Below are 22472 nucleotides of genomic sequence, written 5' to 3'. Positions count from 1 at the left end.
CCCTAGGAGTAAATTTCCCTGTAATGAAGAAGATAAAAGAAAAAAAAAAGGTAAAAACAGAATAGTACAAAGTTAAGTGAGATTAACTAAAACAAAATAAGTTATTTACATATTTGGAGTTTCCATTATTTTATTTAATCAAGAAGGCATTTTGCCTTAACTCTCTTAATGAGAAAAAAAAAGAGATAAAAAAGAGGTAAAATTCTTTCTAAAATAAACAAAAGATAGGAAATTATCTGAGATATAAGAAAGTAATTTATGAAAAAGAATGAATCCTTATTCACTGCATTGTTTCTTTTGAAAACCAAAAATCATTATCTTTATAACTGGATTTTTCCCCCTATAAAAACCAAATATTTATGCCTCTTATTGATATACATATATAGATAGTGTAATGTACCTCACTAAATCTGGAGACCGAATTATTCCTTCCACAATGTTATCTCGAATCTGCTGGCGATCATTTTCATGAATGTTGAATGGAAATATTGCTTCTCCCGGAGGGGGTTCTCGATCTGGCCAGTACTGTGTCACCATGTTCTTCAGGTAAATGGCAGCTGAGTTACAGAAAAAATCCTAACATAGCACCATGGAAAGGATGGATTTAATTCAACTTTACAAAGTGTGAAAGGCTACGCCATTATGTGCTGACCACGAAGCACAGTGAAGATGGCAGAGAATATAGTTCTAAGCAAGCAACCAATAGATGGGAAAATGTATAAAAAAACCAAAGACTTTTCTTTTAGCAATTAAGGTACATTTTAGTTAAAAGCATTCTGTCACTCAAGACTAAGATTTTCAGTGACCAAAAAAACTTATTAGTATCAAATGTGTGCCTTAGACTGAACATAAGGTGGTCTAAACCAAAACTGCCTAAATAAATCTATCATAAGAGTCACACTGCTCATAAAAGTTTGACAATAATGAAATGGCAATGAACCAAAAACTGAATTTTAATTTTCCAAGATGGTATGTAGGTCATTTCTCTTCACATTATTTAAATAACTCTTTGAAACACATACAAGTAAGTTTTTTATGACTGTAATTCCCACTTAACAAATCCTTCACAGACCAAATAAGTATCAACTTTGACATTTCAAAAAGATAACAGAAAAAGAAACATTTTAATAGAAATGCCTTGCAAAAACTAAAGACTTTTTTATATCTTTTAAATCTTCTATAGCCATTCAGTTCAATGTTTAATAGAAAGAAGTCTTAAAGCATCTTTAAAAAAAGAAATATAACAGGTTTACTAACATTGGCCTAGTATTCTTTAGGTAGACTGTGAAAGCTTCTTAGTCTTTAAAGAGTTTACTAAGTAAATATTAAAAGACATTTTAAATACTTAAGTCAGTTTATAAGATAATTCATGTGTTTTATGGGAATACAGATATGAGTAGGAAGATCATCACCATTCCCTAACCCACAATTTAGCCATGAAATTAAATAGTACAAAATGTACTAATGATACCATATCTGCTTTATACAGAAGCTATTTTTATCTTTCTTATTAACATCACCTCCTATAACATTCTGTTGATTATACAGACTTGGCATAGGTTTATATGGCTCCTCCATTCCTTTTGAACTTCCCACTTTGAAAGTCTGTTCCACCTATGAATTCATTTTGATAGAAACACAAATAAAAGAATATTTTATTAAAATGGCTACATGAGAAGTGGATAAAGTGTCTTCTTTACCCTAGTATGGTTCTGACTATGTAATTCAAAGTGGTATCATACAAGATATGATGTGGTCTAACATGGCGAACAATAAGTAAACCTATTTGAATGACACAAGTAACTAATTAGCCTTCTAAAGTGAACGTAGGCAAAACCCCAAAATACCATCATAGGCTTGTTTTTTCATAATTAACCATCTTGCCCTTGTAATAACTGAGAGTCAAAAAAACAAAACCTATAAACAAATATTTTTATGTGGTTTACAGGACTGGTTCTCAAAAGATGTCACAGCCCATTAGTGCAAATATGTGAGTTTCCTCACTCTCCCATAGTATGACACTTGAGCAAAAAAAGCCTGAGAATCACTATTCTATAGTATAATACAATCAACATACACAAAAGACACACTGACTAGTAAATGATTAAATAAATCTCTAATAAATAACTCATTTTTTACACATAATGGTCATATGACTCTGGGCAAGTCATTAACACTTTCAGTGGTCCAGGCAACTTTCTAAAAGTAAAACTTAGCACTTTCTCAAAGTGTTAATCCATATTATGAGGAGTTTCCTTAAAAAGAGTTCCCTACACCTACAAAATTACAGGTCCTATCCAAAAATGAACTCAATATAATACTATGAGAGACAACTTTTTATTGCAGCTATCGCCAATTCTAAATAAGTAAAATAAATGGAAATTGCCACCATAAGTAATTGAAAATCCACCAATCATCCAATAATTTCATTCTGTTCAAATGCCCATATTTCTATAAACTTTTATGAAGTTACACTAGTATCTTACACAAGATACACAAAATAAATTAATATTCAGGAATCATTCAGGAATGAGGCAGAACTGTGCACATCAGTGAATTTTCATGATACCTCAAACAAATAAATCTTATCAATTTCAGAGTTCCCTCAAACAATGTAGCAACCTATCTACACCACTATGTGCAACTCTTATGTTTCTACATAAGTTTACCATGAAGGTTCCTTTCCAATATATTCAAGGGCTTCCCAGCTTTCTCCTGATATCCTGAGAACACTAGGGGAACACTGTGGCTATTCAAATGTCATCCCACGACATCACCATATGACCAGGCTGTCAACTTTCTAATGGCATCCTTTACTTGGTTATATGTTGCATCTTGTCACACCCACTACAAATCTCTTCACTGCTCTCTCTATGTGATATTCATTTTAAATTTTAATCAATTAACCAACAAGGATTTATTAGGTGCCAGGCACTCAAGATACAAAAACAAAAATTAAACTGTCTTTGTCCTTTAAGGAGCTTACATTCTATCAAAGGATACAACATGTACATAAATAAGTAAACAGAAAAATAAATACAAAGTAAATTTTTGAGGGAGCGGCATTAGCATTGGGGTGAAGGAGGACCAAGAAAGATATCACACAAGTGTTACTTAAGCAAAATGTCTTCAGTGACTATTGTATTCTATGTCTCACTGACACACAGAAATGACAGTAGAATGTTGATATTAAAAAGATAAACCCAACATTCACACTATATAACAAGATAAAGCAAAATGGGAACAAATTATAAGAGCAAAGAAAGTCTACCTGTCAGATCTATGGAAAAGGGAAGAATTCATGACTAAACGAGATAAAGAGCATTACAAAATATAAAATAGATAATTGTGATTACATTAAATTAAAAAGCTTTTGCACAAACACCAGTGTAACTAAGATTAAAAGGAAAGCTAGGAAACATTCTTTACAGCAAGTATATCTGATAAGGGCCTCACTTCTCAAATATATAGAGAACGAAGTCAAATTTATAAAAATACAAGTCATCTCCTAATTGATAAGTGGTCAAAAGATATGAACAGGCAGTTTTCAGATGAAGAAATTAAAGCCATCTATAGTCATATGAAAACATGCTCTAAATCACTATTGATTAGAGAAATGTAAATCAAAACAACTCTGAGGTACCACATCACATCTCTCAGATTGGCCAATGTGATAAAATAGGAAAATGACAAATGTTGGAGAGGATATGGGAAAATTGGGACACTAATGCATTGTTGGTGGAGTTGTGAAATGATCCAACCATTCTGGAGAGCAATTTGGAACTGTGCCCAAAGGGCTATAAAAATGTACATAGCCATGGGCAGCTAGACAGCCCAGTGGATAGAGCACCAGCCCTGAAGTCAGGAGGACCTGAGTTCAAATCTGATCTCAGACTAAACACTTGATACTTACTAGCTGTGTGACCCTGGGCAAGTCACTTAACCCTAATTGCCTAAAAATAAAAAAAACAAATTTTTAAAAAATGTGCATAGCCTTTGACACAGCAATCAGACTTCTAGGGCTATATCCCAGAGAGATCATACAAATGGGAAAACGACCCACATGTACAAAAATGTTTATAGCAGCTCTTTTTGGGGTGGCAAAGAATTGGAAATTGAGAGGATGTCCATCAATTGGGGAATGGCTGAACAAGTTATGGTATATGAATGTAATGGAATACTATTGTGCTGTAAAAAAGGATGAACAGACTGACTTCAGAAAAACTTGGAAAGACTGATCTTTCAGCACCAGAATGCTCTGATGCTGAGTGAAGTGAGCAGAACCAGAAGAACGTTGTACACAGTAACAGCCATGTTATGCGATGACTAATATTGATAAACTTAAGCCTTCTCAGCAATACAGGGATCTAAGACATCTCCAAAGGTCTCATGATGGAAAATGCTATCCACAAAAAAAAAAAAGAACCATGGAGTTTGAATGCAGATTGAAGCATACTATTTACTATTTATTTTCTTCTGTTGTGTTTTGTTTCCTCTTTTTTGATGGTTCTTCCTATTGGTTCTAACTCTTACTTACAACATCACTAATGTGAAAATGTTTAATAGGAATGTATATGTATAGCCTATATCAGATCATGCACTGTCTTGGGGAGGGAGGGGAGGGAAGGAGAGGGAGAAAAATGTAAAACTCAAAAGCTTATGGAAGTGATTGTTGATAATTCAAAATGAATTAAATTTTAAAAAAATCATAATGCCTTATTATTTTCTGCCTTACCTGATATTTATGAACATAGGGTGATTGTTTGGTAAAGTTATTTTTGTTATTATGTCTTTTAAGAAATCATGAATTATTCTGATTAAATATGGACAAGATACACCTTCTCAAAAAAGTCTTTGAAAAAGTTTGTTGAACACTAATACATTGTTGGTGGAGTTGTGAAATGATCCAACCATTTTGGAGAATAATTTGGAACTATGCCCAAAGGGCTACAAAAATGTGCATACCCTTTGATCCAGCAACAGCACTTCTAGGGCTATATCCCAAAGAGATCAAACAAACGGGAAAAGGACCCACATGTACAAAAATACTCATAGCAGCTCTTTTTGTGGTGGCAAAGAATTGGAAATTGAGAGGATGCCCATCAACTGGAGAATGGCTGAGCAAGTTGTAGTATATGAATGTAATGGAATACTATTGTGCTATAAGAAATGATGAACAGGCTGACTTCAGAAAAACCTGGAAAGACTTCTATGGTCTGATGCTGAGTGAAGTAAGCAGAACCAAGAGGACTTTGTACACAATAACAGCCACGTTATGCAATGACTAAGATTGTTGAACTGAACCCTTCCCAGCATTACGAGGATCTAAGACATCTCCAGAGGCCTCGGGATGGAAAATGCTGTCCACATCCAAAGAAAGAACTATGAAAGTCGAATCGCTATCACTTATTTTTACCTTCTATTGAGTTTTGTTTCCTCTTTCTGATGGTTCCTCCTATTGGTTTTAATTTTTACTTACAACTTCACTAATGTGAAAATATGTTTAATGGGTATGTAAATGTAAAGCCTATATCAGATTGTGCACTGTCTTGGGGAGGGTGGGGGAGAAAAATTTTCAACTCAAAAGCATATGAAAGTGATTGTTGATAAATCAAAACAAATTAATAAAATTTTTTAAAAAGTTTGTTGAAAAAGATGGTGCTTTGTTCTACTCAATTAAATGCTCTTTTCATAATCAATGAACAATAAATACAATGGATTTTTTATCATTTACATTTTTCAACATCATAGATGATGTAGTCCACTGCTGAATATTGTTTGAAAAACTTCTACTGGTTCCCTAATGATACACTCACATAGCATGTCCCTAATGCATATATAAGTGAAAAACTGAATGGAGACTGTATGTTGATATGAAAGTAGGTATATAGGTCAGTAATTGTTGATATTTTCTCACTCTTTTTTTTCCCCTAGGTATAAGGTCAGAGATTTTTTTCCCTATGATTTTGGTATCTTTAATCTCCTTTCAATATCTTGCAAATGCCTCAGTACCCTCATAATTGTATGTCTTCCATATATACTTGATGCAATCTGATTGCTTTTTCCACTTTTGTTCTCATTTGTGTCTCTTATAAGCATATATGGTACATGATATTAGGGTATAGGTATGGTGGTTTCACTGTCCTTCAAGATAAAAAGTTTGTACAGCTATATTTACATATCTTTTCCATCTTTCTTATATTTGTCATCTTCCTTTCATTTTCAACTTTAAATGCCCTTGGGATGATTTTAAGGAGCTGGATCTCTTGCAAAATTTTCATTACATTGGCTTTACCCTCCACTATTTCCCTCTACTCTGAGATGATAATCACCCATCATCCTTAATTTTCTACATACAAGTTTATAAACCCAAATTGCCTTTGGCAGCCATCTCTCTCCATTAGAGAAGTAAACCATTTGATCAATGACAAAAGCAATTTCTGGCCTCTTTTGGTCTTCTCATTGTGATAATAGATTTCCAGCAATTAAACAGCAAAAAATAATCATAATGAGTGTTAATGTCACTTCTTATGTCCATTTCCCACTACTCATTTTTTTTCCATTATTATTGAAATTTAACATGGGCCCTCTCTACAGCAAAGCAATCCCTTTACACTCTCCATAAACTATCTCACTCACTGGGGCCATCCCCAGTTGTCCTGATCCATATCTTGCCACTGGACCCAGATAGCTCCAGAGAAAAAAATAAGGTGAGTGACCTTGCTCAGCCTTCCCTTAACTTAAATCTAATTCACTTACAAGCCATGTCATCATCTTCCTGATTTCATGGTCCTCTTCGAGAACAAAGGACAAATAACAACAACAAACAAATATATTAAGGAAACAGGTACGAGAGAGACCAAAGACTTATAAACTACATAGAAGTCTCACACTCTCTACTTTTATATCACGAACATTTTCTTCAAGAAAAGGATTGATAGGCACCTAACATAAGTACCACATAGCATATAACAAATGGCTTTATATTTTAACAAACAGAAAAAGAGTTATTATTGATAGAGAAGTTATTCCTGAATCAGTACAGTCAGACCATCTACTTGTCAGGGAAAAGAACTGAAATAGTAAAAAATAAAAACATGCCTGATCAGAAACAAACTAGAGCTGGACAAAGTACCAGCTTCATGGCTTTTATGGCCATCGGTGACTACAAATGGCCATATTGGCCTGGGTGTGAAGTTCTCCAAGGAAGTGGTCACAGCTATTTGTAGTGCTATCATTCTGGTCAAGCTGTCCATCGTTCCTGTGAGACATGGCTACGGGGGGGGGGGGGAACAAGATCGGCAAGCCTCACACAGTGCCCTGCAAGGTCACTGGGCAATGTGGATCAGTTCTGATGCACCTGATCCCTGCCCCTAAAGGTACTGGCATCATCTCACCCCCTGTGCCTAAGAAGCTCCTGATGATGGCTGGAACTGATGACTGCTACAATTTGGCAAGGGGCTGCACTGCCACTATAGGCAACTTTGCTAAAGCTACCTTTGATGCCATCTCCAAAACATACAGCTATCTAACCCCAGACCTGTGGAAGGAGACTGTGTTCACTAAATCTCCCTATCAGGAATTCACCAACCATCTTGTGAAGACTCACACTCATGTGTCCGTCCAGAGGACTCAGGAAGCTGCTGTGGCAAGCACATAGATGTTTTTTATAAACAAATTGAACTATGCCTGCTTAAAAAAAAAAGTGGAAGATGCCACAGAACTAAGTGGTGCTGTGGCCAAAAAATTCACTATCAACTCACCAGTATGCTAGTGATGAGTCTCTTCATACTTAACTGACCTCAGAAAATGGACTCAGTCTGTTGCCAGAACTGAACTCAGAGCCTCTTCAACACTTATAAGTTGCCAGAACTTACATTATACTCATTGCATAGCCCTCAAGATTTCAGAGTGCCCTTCACGCCATGAGAAGGCATTGGGAGTGGACTTTATGGAAAGATTTTTTTAAATGCACTGCATATTTCTCTGGCTTCTTAAGTAGAATATATTAAATAGAATCTAATACATTCCCTTGTTTTTCTTGACAACTCAGTGTAATTATTATGAATGTCAATTACTATACCCTAATGTAGAGGGTTGTTTAGATATATAGGATTGTTCCTGATGCTTATACCTCATTTCTATGCTTTTAGGTGTTCTGTGCTTTACTGCTGCAATTTTCTATTACACCCTTTGCTGTCATTAATATGCATGCTGGCAACTTGATTACTACTTTTCATTTTTCTCCTTCTTTCTCTTTTTCACTCTATTTCTTCAGTTTTCAGAAATCACTTAACTAACCTGGTTATAACTGTAATCTAAATAAAAAATAAACTCACAAGAACCTAAAAGGTTATTCTATAAGTAAATATGATAGTTTTGCCATTGATTTTGATTGCTAAGGGTCCTATTATTCTTACTTCCAGTTTTCAGTTGTATTCTTGAGAAGGAAAATAACCATATAAATAAACTGTTACTGTAGATCAGTCATGCTAAACTCAAATAGAAACAAATCCCTGCTGGCAGCATGCTGACTTAGCCACAAATAAATATTATGTAGGTTCTTGTATTTTTATTTATTTTGTTAAACATCTCCCAGTTACATTTTAATCAGGTTTGGGTGCACTGTACTTGGAAGTTTTTGCAGATTGCTTTTAGCCATGAGTTTAATACCTCTGCTGTAGACTGACTTTTAGCTTTACTCCCTCCCTCTAAGTCTTCTTATTAACAGGCAGTCAAATAAGCAAAAGGAAGGCAGAAAAAAGGAAGAAATTAAAGCCCACGTTAATAGATCCTATGACTGAAAATACAAATTACTCCTTTTTATTTAAAACTAGTTTAACAGACAGTATACTTCTATATACAAGTATCCTTTCACTTAATCCATCCAACCTCCATCTTACATACATTCTTATAAAAGTTTCCCTTGTTATGATGGGAAGAACAGTAAATTGATTCAAATGAAATTCCAAAACCATTTATCTGCTATTTCATTCTGTCATTCTATTGTCTTCACGTTAATAGAAACAATCAAATCCTGGTCATCCATACCACAAGAAGAAGTTCAAGGGTAGAGAGTCCTAAAAAGTTCACTTCCATTTAGGTCAAAATATGTATGACAAGATTATAATTAATACTATTTATAAGGCATACATACCTTTCTAATATTAAAATTAGATTATTTTAATCTAATTTAATCCAGTATTAAAAGTGTATTCCCTAATCATTCACTAAGTGAATAATGGGAAAGAAATGGATGAGGACAACAGTAATTTGCTGGTTAGCTATTCAGTAGGTAAAAAATTAAGTGTGATATATTTTGCAGAAGAATATGCCTACAGAAGAGTAAGGCAACTACATGGTTCAGTACATAGAGCATTGGGTCTGGAATCAGGAAGACCTGAGTTCAAACCTGGGCTCAGACTATCTGTGTGACCCTGGGCAAGTCACTTAATTTCTGTTTGCCCTAATCCACTGAAGGAAATGGCAAACCACCTCAGTATCTTTGCCAAGAAAACCCACGGACAAAATCAGCGTGCTCTGGGTCACAGAGTTAGACACAACTAAACAAAAATATGCATTTCTGCTTAGTATTTTTACAGCATCACTTCATAGAAACTAATTCCCCATAACTTTCAAGCTATCCTTTTTGAAATACCATATACCAGGAGTGGGGAACCTACGGCCTGAAGGCCACATGTGGCCCTCTAGGTGCTCAAGTGCTACCCTTTGACTGAATCCAAATTTCCCAGAACAAATCCCCTTAATAAAAGGATTTGCTCTGTAAAACTTGGACTCAGTCAAAAAGCCACACCCAAAGAACCAGAAGGCCACAAGTGGCCTCGGGGCAATAGATTCCACACCCTTGCCATATACTATGTTAAAAGTACAAATGATGTGTTTGCCAAGGCTTACAAATGTACTTTTGTGCACTTTCTATAACTTTGTTGCCATCACATTCACAACTTATCTATACGCAGCAATTAAAAGCAAACTTATAAAAGTTTACAACAGTTACAGAGGTACACAATACAGCGGGAAAGAGCACTGGGCTCAGAGACTTAAGATCCAAGTATGAGTTACCCCTCCAACACCTACTAGTTCCATTACCCCATATATATGCCAATTAACTTCTCTGGGCCTCAATTTGCTCATCTGCAAAATAAGAATAATATGTGCTTGCATTATCTACCTTACAATTGTGAGGAAAATGCTTTTTTAAACATTCAAGCACTAAATAAATCAGAATTACACTTATTTCAGATCCTGTGACAAAGGTAAAAAACCTCGTTCTGGTGAGAAAGTTGTAATCAAGCTACAAAACATGCATCCTATAGCTAGCAAAAAATGAACAGCAAGTAAAAACAGAAAGTAAAATTGCTATTTGTCTTTCCTACAACCTAATTTTGTAAAAGCTTTAAAATTTAAAATAAAGACTCTGAAAATCCTATTTATTTGAACAATGCTAAAATGGATATCACTAAATATGATGTATCTTTTTTAAAAGCCAACTTAAAATAAACTACTCATGTTATCAGTGGTTTCTACACCTCCATTCTTGGCTTTTGTGTTGTATGGAAATGAATCAAGCGCTCTCAGACACTAAATCGCATTTTGTTATCACTTATAAGGAGTCAGTAATCTTAGAGGCAAGTCTTATATAGCCAGAAAAGCAGTAGGCTCCTGCTCTTTTATCACCCAGTTATGACTCACATTTGTTACATGTTAGATTTATATCTAAGGATAAGACTTTAATCAATTCCACGTGGCAAAGCCAAGGTATATATGTATACATACATATTCACATGTAAAGTGGAATTATTGCACACAAATATAAATGTATATAGGATACCTTATACACATACACAAAAATCATCTATTCCATGCATTCTATTTAATTTGCCATGAGAAAATGCAGAGAATGTGGCTGGAAAGGGGAATAAAAGAGGAAATAGCTAGAGAAGAGAGTGGCAGAGGTATAGAGCCACAGAAAATACAAAAGGGGAGACAGGATTGTTAGGGGGAGATGTAATCATTAGTGACATGTTTCTGACACTAACAACAATATCTTCTTCCTGACCCAAATTCTGAGTACTGGCTGGTACCTTTCTATATATTCCATTGAAAATAAAAGTGAGCTATTAAGCTAATAGGACTATTTCAGAGTTGCTTCTTATTTTCCTAGAAAAAAATAGAAACTAAGAAGTTAAAATGCCATTTTTAGCTCATTTTTACCTATAGAAAGCCATTTTAATGATTTGTAAACAGGAAAAAAAAAGAACAAAAACTCACCTGCTTGACGTACTGGGAATTCAACTTGGTCTGAGACTATAATCTGAAGTAAACTGGGAGCAAAATTGATAATCTTGTAGGACTGAAATTACAAAAGAAAGATCACATAAAAACATTAAACAATGCAATTAAATGGCTAACAATTATTAACATATTTTCTGATTTTTTTTGTATAATTAAAGAGAGTATAAAGGAAATTCTTTAAAATGTGGGCAGAGGGCATTATGAATCAGTTTCAAGATCATCGTACAGCATGCTTAACTCTTGTTACTCTCAATGTGTGATCTCTGTCCAACACTCAAAAAGTTGATATGCAATAGCTGATAAAATTAAACCATATGACATACTGGTGCCTTAAGTGAAATCAAAAGACATAAAGAAGCTGTGATTAAATGGAAAGGTGGTTCGGGTTCTCTGTAGAGAAGCTAATAAAGAAATCGGTTTCATCAGGAACTCCAAGCGTTTCATGTGACATTCAATCTTCTCTCCTTAGACTGCTCATGAGGAGCATAACCAGAACACTGTGAGAACTCTATTAGCTAGAGTTTAACAACTGCAAATATTAACCACAATTAAAAACTGAAAAGAGTCTAAAAATTGCCCTAGCCAACAAACTCTTTTACCTCCTTGCTAGGAAAAGAAATGGTGGCAGGCAAGGGCAACAACAATTTAAAGTAAAAAACTCATTTGCAAAAACATTATAGAAAATGACAGATCAACTTCAAAAACCAACAAAGAACCAACAGTTGAGAAAATAAACAAAGTATTTATCTCAGATTCACCTAAACACATTAGCCCTAGAACATTTAGTACTGAGAAGGTATGGAGACAACAAAGATGTACAAAATGAAAGCTAATCGTGATCCATTCTTGTTGTCAACACTACTGGGACAATCCTACTTTGACATTATTTGACAATATGTCACACATACCACGCAACTAACCAATGAAAAAAACCCATAATGAAGGCAATGATTTTAAAGGAGCTCAGAGACTGAGTCTCAAAAACTCTCAAGTAAGGCACTATTAAAAAATAAGTCCAAGATTATGAAAGGTGGGTACTTTTACAAAAACAAAACAGAAAGGTCTATACTGTGACATTAATTTTGATACCCCCTACTCAAATCAATCAGCATTTACTCAATTTATTGTTATTTGATGGGTATCAGTAACTGCTTTAGTGAATTAGGCAGAATAGGATCAAGTTTAAGTTAGCTGTGTATGTTAATGCTGTTAAGATAGTTATATCTGTTAGGACCAAATAACCTATTATTTATTACTGACATCACTGTAGATTATAGGATAAAATCAAATGACTGTGTTATAGAAAAGCATGTTACATTTAACCTTAAGTTTGCTGACTTGCAGCATCAACACCCCTCATCCCTATGAATCACTGTCACTCTTCCATTATGACCTTTCCTTTCACCCACCATTTCATTATTTCTTAGGATACCACTGACCAAAACACAGGATTTTTGATTTCCTATGAAAACCTCTACTAAGCTTGTTGACAAAGTGGTTAGGATGGAAGAACATGCACCTCAACCACTCACAGAGTTCTGTTTCTGGTGTTAATCAATCATGAAACTGGATTGTCTCGTTCTATTTTTAGTGCTCTCCCATGTGTATAATAGTAGCTAGCACTCAAGGAAAGGAGTCTCTGATTTTGAGGAAGATCTTGGACCCAACTGACTAGGGACCTCCAGACTCCCTAATAAATTGAAAATGCTTGGAGTGCTTCAGTGTCCTTTTGTTGCATGTTACATTGGAATTTTAGGGTCACAACATGGAGATAACTAAACCTATATGAAATTAACCAATTATATATAACAATAAAATAGGAACTTACATTTCTGTATCATTTTAAGATTTTTATAAAGCTCTCTTCTCACAACATTCTGAAGTCAACAGTATTATAATAAAGACTCCAATTTATATTGTGCTTTAAGATTAACAATAACAATAACAGCTAACATTTCTATAGCACCTACAATGTGCCAGATACTGTGCTAAGTATTTTATAATTCTTACGTCATTTGATCCTCACAACCATGGGAGGCAGTTGCTATTATTACCCCCATTTTACAGATGAGGAAACTGAGACAAACAGACTAAGTGACTTGCCCAAGGTCACACAGATCATAAGTATATGAAGCCAAGTTTAAACTCAGATCTTCCTAAATGCCGACCTTGTGCTGTACCCCTTGTGCCACCAGCTGTGTCTACCACCTTGGATAAATCACTTCACCTCCCTCTGCTTTAGTTTCTCCATCTATAAAATGAAGGAACTGACCTTTAAAGATCTTTCCAGCTCTAAATATGTGATCCTATAAGAAACTATTAGCAGCTACCTAATCCATATGCCTGCCTTCACCTCAATAAAATCTTTTTTTTTCCCTTAAACAACTTTTCAGGGACAGCTAGATGGTGCAGTGGATAGAGCACAGGCCCTAGGTTCAGGAAGACCTGAGTTCAAATCTGGCCTCAGACACTTGACACTTACTAGCTATGTGACCAGGGACAAGTCACTTCACCCCACTGCCTCACCAAAAAAAAAATTTCATTGACATTTTGTTATTTACATCACCATAACACCCCATGTATCCCTCCTTTTCCACTCCAAAATAGCCGTCACATATGACAAATAATATTTTTTAAGAGAGAAGAAAAAAAAATCTGCACAACTGAGTGACACATGAAAAAAGTCTGAAAATGAATGTAATACCTGTAGGCCTCCCACCTACAAAAAAGGGAAGTTGAGGGTGTCTTTCCTTATCTCGTCATTTAAGTTCCATTTGATCTTTATGATTTGGTTATGTTTACTTTTTATTTTTTAGTGTATCACTGTTCTTTCCATTTAAACTGTTGTAGTTACTGTGTATATTGTTTTCTTGGCTCAGCTTCCTTCACTTTGTATCAGTACACATAGATCTTTCCATGCTTCTCTGTATCCATCATACACATCATTTCTTACAGCACAGGAGTATCCATAGCATTCAGGTAGCACAATTTGTTTAGCCATTCCCCAACCAACAGGCATCTACTTTGTTTCCAATTCTTAGCTATTACAAAAAGTACTACTATAAACATTTTGGAGCATATGAGGACTTTTTTCTTGTCAATAGCCCAGTAAATGGAGTCTCTGGTTCCAAGGTTATGGATATTTTAGTCACTTTATTTGCATAATTCCAAATTACTTTCCAAAATGGTTGTACCATTTCACAGCTCCATCAACAATATATCAGTGTGCCTATTTTCTCATAATCCCTCCAACATCAACTGTTGATATTTTTCTGTCTTTTTTGCAAATCTGCAGGGTATGTACCTCAATAAAATCTTTATGAAAATAATTTTTGTACTCACTTAAGGCATCCTCAATGAAAACATGAGAAGGATATCAACTCTAAATGCAACATCATTAATAGGTAAATTTAAATGCACAGGTACAGCCTAGTCCATAAATCATTAATTATGCTCAATGTAACCTATCATAGCATAGAAAAGTCAATGGCTTGGGAGTCATGAGACATAGGTTCTAGTATTAGCTCAGCAAATTAACTTTCCACATGACCTTGTGAAATTTACTCAACCTCTCTGGACCTCAGTTTCCTCAAGACAAGATATAGTTGTTTGTATGTTGCCTCCCCATTAGCTAGCATTTTTATACTGCCTACTATGTGCCAGGCCCCATGCTAACCTCTTTACAAATAAAAATCTCATTAGATCATTACAACAACCTTGTGAGATAGGTACTATTATTATCCCCATTTTAAAGTAGAGGAAACTAAGGCAGTGTCTGACGCTGAATTAGAACTCGAGTCTTCTGGACTCCAGACTCAGCATTCTATCCACTGTGCCAACTTAGCTGCCTATGAGCTCCTTGATATGAGGGAATAGCTGTTGCCTTTCTTTGTATTGCCAATGTTTAGCACAGTGCCTGACATATAGAAGGCACTTAAAATGTTTGTTGACTGAACTAAAAAAATGACCAAAATAGGGAAAACAAAAGAAACTGAATATTACATTTCAGAAAAGAAAAATTTCAAAAATTTGTGAAAATAGTCACAGAAATACAAATAGAAATATGAAGAGCCTTAACAAGAATTTAAGTTTTTGTTGCTTTTTTTTAAATGTATAGACACATTTTGTTTTGACTCAAGATACTTCCCAATAGATAACTAAATTTACAAACTACTTTCTCTAGAGGGAAAAAGTTAAACTTATCAGTTTTTCAAAGAAAAGGATATATGTCCTTGAATTTTGACATTATGGCACTAACATTTATCACTGTTTTTGAACAGTTTTATGCTACTACATGATGACTTTACTTCAGTAACTGCATATTGTTCTTTTAACTCTGTTTTGTTTATTCTGTATCACTTCATATACCCCTTCTCATACTTCTCTAAATCATTCATGTCATTCTTTACAGATAAGTAATATATGTTACATTTATCTGCCTAAATAGAGACAGACTGCCCAGCTCCTGCATGCACCATTAAAAACCTGAAAGTGGTACCAAACTTAAAGATGATCAAAAAAATCCAATGAGAAACTACACAAGTGACTTATTCCACTTCAGATACACAAAAAGGCAGCCAAAAGCCTACAAGAAATAGGTAACTGCCCTGCCAGCAAAGCCAGGGCAAACGCAGGCAAACAAACCAGCATCCTACCAGTCTGAAAGATATAGCCTGACTAGGTGCCCAGAGGCAATAAAGACTGAAGGTCCAAATATAGAGACAGCTAAGTCAAATTTATAAAAATAAGAGCCACTCCTCAATTGATAAATGGTCAAAGGATACGAACAGGCAATTTTAAGATAAAGTAATCAAAGCTATCTATAGTCATATGAAAAAGAGCTTTAAATTATTTCTGATTAGAGAAATTCAAATTAAAACAACTGAGCTACCACGCTATACCTACCAGATTGGCTAATATGACAAAAAAGGAAAATGATAAATGTTGGAATGTGGAAATGTAGAAAAGACACTAATGCACTATATTGGTGGAGTTGTGAACTGATCCAATCCTTATGGAGAATAATTGGGAACTACGTCCAAAGGGCTATAAAACTGTGCATACCCTTTGATCCAGTAATACCACTGCCAGGCCTATATCCCAAAGACATTAAGAAAGATAGAGGCAATCACCAAGGATAAAACAGTTTCAATTACATGAAATTAAAAATTTTTTACATACACAAACTCAATGCAGATAGGGGAAACTGACAATTAGGAAAAAATCCTCATACCAAATATCTCTATTATTTCAAATATATAGAAATCTAATTAAGTATATAGAACCAGAAGCTATTCCTCTTAGCAAAGTAATCAAAAGATATCAATAAATTGCTCTCAAAAGAAACCTAAACTATTAATAACATAATGCTATAAGAAATGCAAATTAAAATAACTGAGGTTTCCTTTCACACCAAACAAAATGGCAAAGATTACAAAAGATGGAAATAGTCAATGTTGGAGCACACAGTCCCAGTGGGTGCTTATTAAATGCTAGCTGATATGCCCAAAGGGCTATAAAAGTGTGGATACCCTTTGATCCAGCAGTACCACTACTAGGTCTACATCCCAAAGAGATCATAAAAAAGGGCCCACATATGCAAAATATTTACAGTAGCTCTTTTTGTGATGGCAAAGAACTGGAAATTAAAGTGATGCTCATCAACTGGGGAATGTATAAACAAGTTGTGGTATATGAATATAATGGGATACTACTGTGCTATAAGAAATGATGAGCAGAAGGCAGCTTTCAGAAGTGAGCAGAGAACACTGCATACTGTGTGATGATCAACTATGATTGACTTAGCTCTTCTGAGCAATACAGTGATCCAAGGCAATTCCAAAAGACCCATGATGGAAAATGAATGGAATCTGAATGCAGATTGAAGCATACTATTTTCACATTTTTGTGTGTTTTTTTCCTTTTGCTCTGTTTCTTCTTTTACAACATGACTAATGTGTAGAGAAGTTTTACATTATTGCACACGAATAACCTATATCAGATTACTTGCTGTCTTGGGAAGGGGAGGAATGGAGGGAGGAAGGAAGAAAAATTCGGAACTCAAAAATATTTCAAAAATTGAATGTTGAAAATTGTCTTTATTTGGAATTGGAAAAAATAAAAAAATACTACTGGAATTGAATTCTCTCTTTACAACTAAGTCTTCTGCATGAAATTTGGACAGAACAAAAGTACAAAAGCCAAAAGACTTCTCTTTTTCACAAATTTTCCTGCTGTTATCTATTTGGCTATCTATGCTGCTTTAATGATTTCCTACTTAAATTTCTAAAGGTTGTATTTTCACTATGTCAAACTTAACTTTCGTCCTGTCTTCTCTTTTCTGAATATTACTGCCACCTTTACCTTCATTCATCAGTCTCTCTGATTCCATCATCTGATGATTCCATCCAATCAAGATTGGAACACACATCATTCCCTGGCTCATATCACTAAAACATTTTGCTCTTGGTGTTTTTCCTTCTAAGGATATTTTTATTAAAAGGTGGGGGGGGAGGGACCCTGGGGAAAAAAAAATCACATTTCAGGAATGAATGAATATATCCATATATACTGTTATCTATCAGTATTACGAATTCCATGAAGCCACGGCTGAATTAGGAAGAAGCTTTATTAACGACCTGGGAAGGCCAGGTGTCCCATACAAATGTGTGAGAGCACACATGTGAGACCATATGTACTGACAAATGTGCACCTTTTTATTCTCTAGTCCCCATTCAAATTTCCTTCCCCTGTTTCCCCATTCCCTGGGTACTATAGAGGTTATTGCCTATCCCAAGAGCCTAATTTCTCCACAAATCTCTGCCCCTAATTACATCACCTACTCCCCACAATGCCTCAACCCCAGCCCTTACTTGGGAACACCCCTTTTTATGTTAACCTCAGAACTGGTTTTCACACCTGTTAGTCTATTCACCACCAAAAGTGTTTTCTTATTCTAATATAACTCCCTTTGTTCAACTTCCTCCTAGCCCTCAGACTGCATTCCTTTCTACTACATTTTTTGTGGAAAAACTACTTCTGACTCCAACTTCTGACTGAGTGATATGCAGAAGCAACATCCATATATCCCATACATACATACATACATATATACATATATACACGCTTGTTGACACCTTCACTGACCTCCAATCCCTCAATCCTTTAGAACTATCCCAGGGGAAAGGATTCCGGAAAGACGGTGGAGTAGGTCAGAAAATTTCCAGCTCTCAAGTTTTCCTCCACAAAAGAGATAAAATAACGCCTCAGTGTGAACATAGAGAGGTGAAAATAAATAAGAGTGGGGCAGAACAGGGGTCCTCCTGGGACAAACCCAGATCAGAAGAAAAATCCCAGTAGGAGGTTTCCGTGAAGAGTAAACACCCCCAGGCTAGGGACCACTTAAACAACAAACTGCAAGCCCGGTAGTTAGTTGGTTTGGGAGGCTGCATTGGCCCCCACCCCACCCCCACCCCCACCCCAAATGAAGGGAGCTGGGTGGCTGGGATGGAGAAGCTCTAAGGAACCTCTGCTGACAAGGAACACCAGACCCAGCTGTGCTGTGGAGACATGGTGAGGGCTAGAAGGAACCAGCACAAATCTGTAAGTGAAGAAGCAGTGGGGTGGGGCAAGAGGCCACTGGCTGTGGGCACTTACAGCAGGCTGAAGGTCTTTCATTTTGAGTTCAAACTCGGGGCGGGGGGAAGAACGGAAAAGGATCTGAGGGCAGAGGCACTATCACCCATACCCCAGGACTAGATGTGATTATAAAATCTAAACTATTACCAAAAAAAAAAAAAAAAGCACAGGCAAAGGAGAAAGAATCCAACCAGAGAGAGCTATTATGGGAATAGAGAAGACTCAGGTTCGTCTTCAGAGGCGTATACTAAAGCAAAGAAATACTCTTCTGCCCCAAAAAGTAATGTCAAATGGTCACCTACCCAAAAAAGAATTCATTGAAGAACTTAAAAAAGGCTTTAAAAAATCAAATGAGATTGAGGAAAAACTAAAAAGAAAAACAAGAATAATCCAAGAAAAACAAGAAGATTATGAAAAAAAAATTGGGGAAGTAAAAGCCAATGAAGTTATAAGAGATGAAGAATAAATATATATATAAAGAAGGAAAAAACAGAAGAGAATGTGAAACATCTCATAAGAGAAACAACTCATCTGGAGAAAAGATGAAGAAGAGAAAACATAAGAATAATCAGATTAACTAAAAGCTTTGATCAAAAAAAAAAGAATCTTGATACAAAAATACGAGAAATAATGAAAGAAAATTGTCCTGAAGCATTAGAACAATAGGGAAAAGTTAGAAATAGAAAAAATCCACCAATCACAACCTGAAAGAGACCCTATGAGGAAAGCTCACAGGAATATTATAATCAAATTCCGAAACCCCCAGCTCAAGAATTGCAAGCAATAAGTAAAAAACAATTTACACAGGGTGGTACCACAATTAGAATCACACAAGACCTAGCAGTGGCGACATTTAATTAAATTTTATTAAATTTAGTTAATTTTAATTTTAAATTTAATAAATTTATTAAATTTAATTAAATTTAATTTTTAAAATTGACATTTAATGAATTGCCAGACTTCCAGGACTGTTAAAAAAAAAACCTGAACTCAATAGAAGATATGACACACAAGAGTCAAGAGAAATATAAGGTATAAGGTACACGCCAATGACCAATTACAAGGGACTCATTAAGGATAGAATGTTCACCTTTTATGTATGTAAAATGTAAAACCTATGTCTAAGATTGTTATTAGTAATTATGTAGCTTATAAGAAAGATTGGAGTATGAATATGATACGACTTCAAAAAGTAAAACCGTTCAAGAACAACTAAAAAAGTAATTATCTTATACAAAAGAGGTGGGAGAAGAAGAACCAATATAGAGGAATTAAACAGGGGAGGGAGGTTGTTAGTTCTAGAAACCTACTTTCATAAGAAATGAGTTCAAGAGGGAAAAATACATATACATGTAGAAGAATATAAAAGTCTTCTAAATTTAGAAAGAAATAAAACTCTATGAGAATAGGGGGAGGATAAAGGAGGGATCTTTAGAGGGGATAATGAGGGAATAGGTTAAAAGGCGATATAGAAAGGTGTTTAGATCAATGGGAATGGGAGGATAAGGGAGGGATTCTTTAGAGGGAATGGCCAGGGAATAGGTCAAAGGGATATGCAGAAAGATGTTTGGATGAAGGGGAACAGAAAGATAAGGGAGAGACTGCTGGAGGAAGGGTAGGTTAAGTAATAGGAGGGTAAGGTAGAAGTAAAGTAGAAGAGTTAGGAGAAATGGGAAAAAAGAGATACACACAAATATAAAAACAAAGATTAGGAGTAGAATCTCTTAGGGAAAGTATATGTTTGTGTACATATGTATGTATATAGATACATATCGATATATATATATATATATAGTATGTGTATATATCCATATCTACAGATGAATATAGACACCCTTAATTGTAGCCTCAGGGTAAGGGAAAGGTAGAAGGGGGGAAAAAGAACAAAATAAAAACTGTACAGCAGAGAACAAAAGAAAACCCACAAGGAAGCAAAACTTTCAACATAACATTTAGTGTTTAATATATAGGCTTTCTTGAAATGGAAAAATTATTGCTATATATTCTGAATCCTCTCCTATGTTCTGGTGTGCACATGACATGTTTTTTCTTTTCTTTTATATTTAAGTTTATAATGTTTCTTTTTCTTTTCTTATGTATTTTAAGTTTTAGTATTTCTCTAAAATTTCAAAAATTTTAAAAAACTATCCCAGCCCACAGTGATAGTTCTAACCTGCCCTGACTATATTCTTCTCCTTTCTCAATCTTGACAAGGACAGTAAATCAGTTCAATTCTACATTATCCTCCACTCTTGAAACCTATACCTCCTTATTCTATTACTTATGCTTGGCCAAATTCCAGCCCTGGATTACTCCCACCCATTTGCATGCTGATGAACATGCTAAAAGAAATCATGAAATCATGATGACTGAGTCCACTACAAATATAAGTTAGCTAATTTCAACCAGGCCCTCACTGCAGTAAGGCAATCGTGCTATTCTTCCCTAATTGATTTCCTATCACACTAACCATAGCAGCTGCTCTAAATATCTTCTCTCCTCCAACGTCCCATACAACCCAGGCTCCACAAAACAATGGAGGCTATTAAATAAGATCTTCTCCCCTCAACTTCTTCTCACAACCTTCTGATATCTTCACCAACTCTCTCCCCCTTCATTCAAGCTCTGACGATAAGGTAGTCCTTCTGCTTACCAAGGTCAACACCTCTCTATGTACCCTTGAGCCCATCCCTTTCCATCTTCTCCACTCATTGCCCACTCTCTAATCTTCACTTTTTCTCTATCTGCTGGATTCTTCCCTACTTCATATAAACATGCCCTAATCTTCCTCATCCTAAAATTTTTTTTAAAAAAACTTTGCTAAATCCTACCATTCCTAAATGCTATCATCTCAACCCTTCTACTCTTATCAACCAAATTCCTTGAAAAAGACATCAATACATGGTGCATCTACTTCCTCTCCTCTTACTCTCTTCTAAACCCACTGAAATCTGCCTTCCAACATCAACGATCAACTGAAACCTCCTATACATGCTATATATACCTATTAGAATATGAACTACTTGATGTTTTGCATAACTGCACATGTACGGCCTGTATTGACTTGCTTGCCTTTTCAATGAGGGTGGGTGGGGTGGGAGGAAGGGAGAAAATTTGGAACCCAAAGTTTTAACAACACATGTTTAAAAAAAAATGTTTCTACATGCAACTGGGAAATAAGAAATACAGGAAATGAGGTACAGATATCTATCCTGCCCTACAGGAAAACAGAAGGGAAAGGGGATAAGAGAAGGGCAGGGAGAGACAGAAGGGAGGGCAGACTAGGGGAAGGGGGTATTCAGACTACCTTGGGGTGGGGGGAGGGGCAAGATGGGGTGAAAATATGGAATTCAAAATCCTGTGGTAAAAATAAATTTATATACCAAAAATAAATTTTAAAAAAAATGCAAAGAAAAAAAGAATATGAACTACTTGAGAGCAGAGAACTAGCTTACTTTTCTATTTGTAAGAAGGCAGGCATTGAGTATTTATTAAGCATTTACTATGATAAGCACTAG

The 22472-nt window shown here is 35.4% G+C and overlaps 1 protein-coding gene across 6 annotated transcripts in view; it reads right to left on the bottom strand.

The window, feature by feature from the left end:
- Nucleotides 1-22472, bottom strand: part of IPO8 (importin 8) — a 149172-nt gene that overhangs the window by 119297 nt on the left and 7403 nt on the right. For 3 of the 6 annotated variants that reach the window (XR_013487451.1, XM_020975801.2, XM_020975804.2), the window contains exons 2-3: nt 11293-11374; nt 401-557 (exon numbers count right to left, since the gene is read on the bottom strand). Coding sequence is in view for 3 of the 6 variants with exons in the window: in XM_020975801.2 (XP_020831460.1) it covers nt 401-557; nt 11293-11374 (239 nt within the window). In the remaining 3 variants the exon portion in view is untranslated. Of the gene's footprint in view, nt 1-400; nt 577-11292; nt 11378-22472 lie in introns of those variants that run through there. The other 3 variants (XM_020975806.1, XM_078156672.1, XM_020975805.1) reach the window with 2 other exon arrangements.

Source organism: Phascolarctos cinereus, unplaced genomic scaffold (genome assembly GCF_003287225.1).
Source record: "Phascolarctos cinereus isolate Bilbo 61053 unplaced genomic scaffold, phaCin_HiC Scaffold_1;HRSCAF=81, whole genome shotgun sequence".
NCBI lineage: Eukaryota > Metazoa > Chordata > Mammalia > Diprotodontia > Phascolarctidae > Phascolarctos > Phascolarctos cinereus.
Note: the sequence above shows the minus strand (reverse complement) of the source record. Positions and strands in the feature narration are given on the sequence as shown.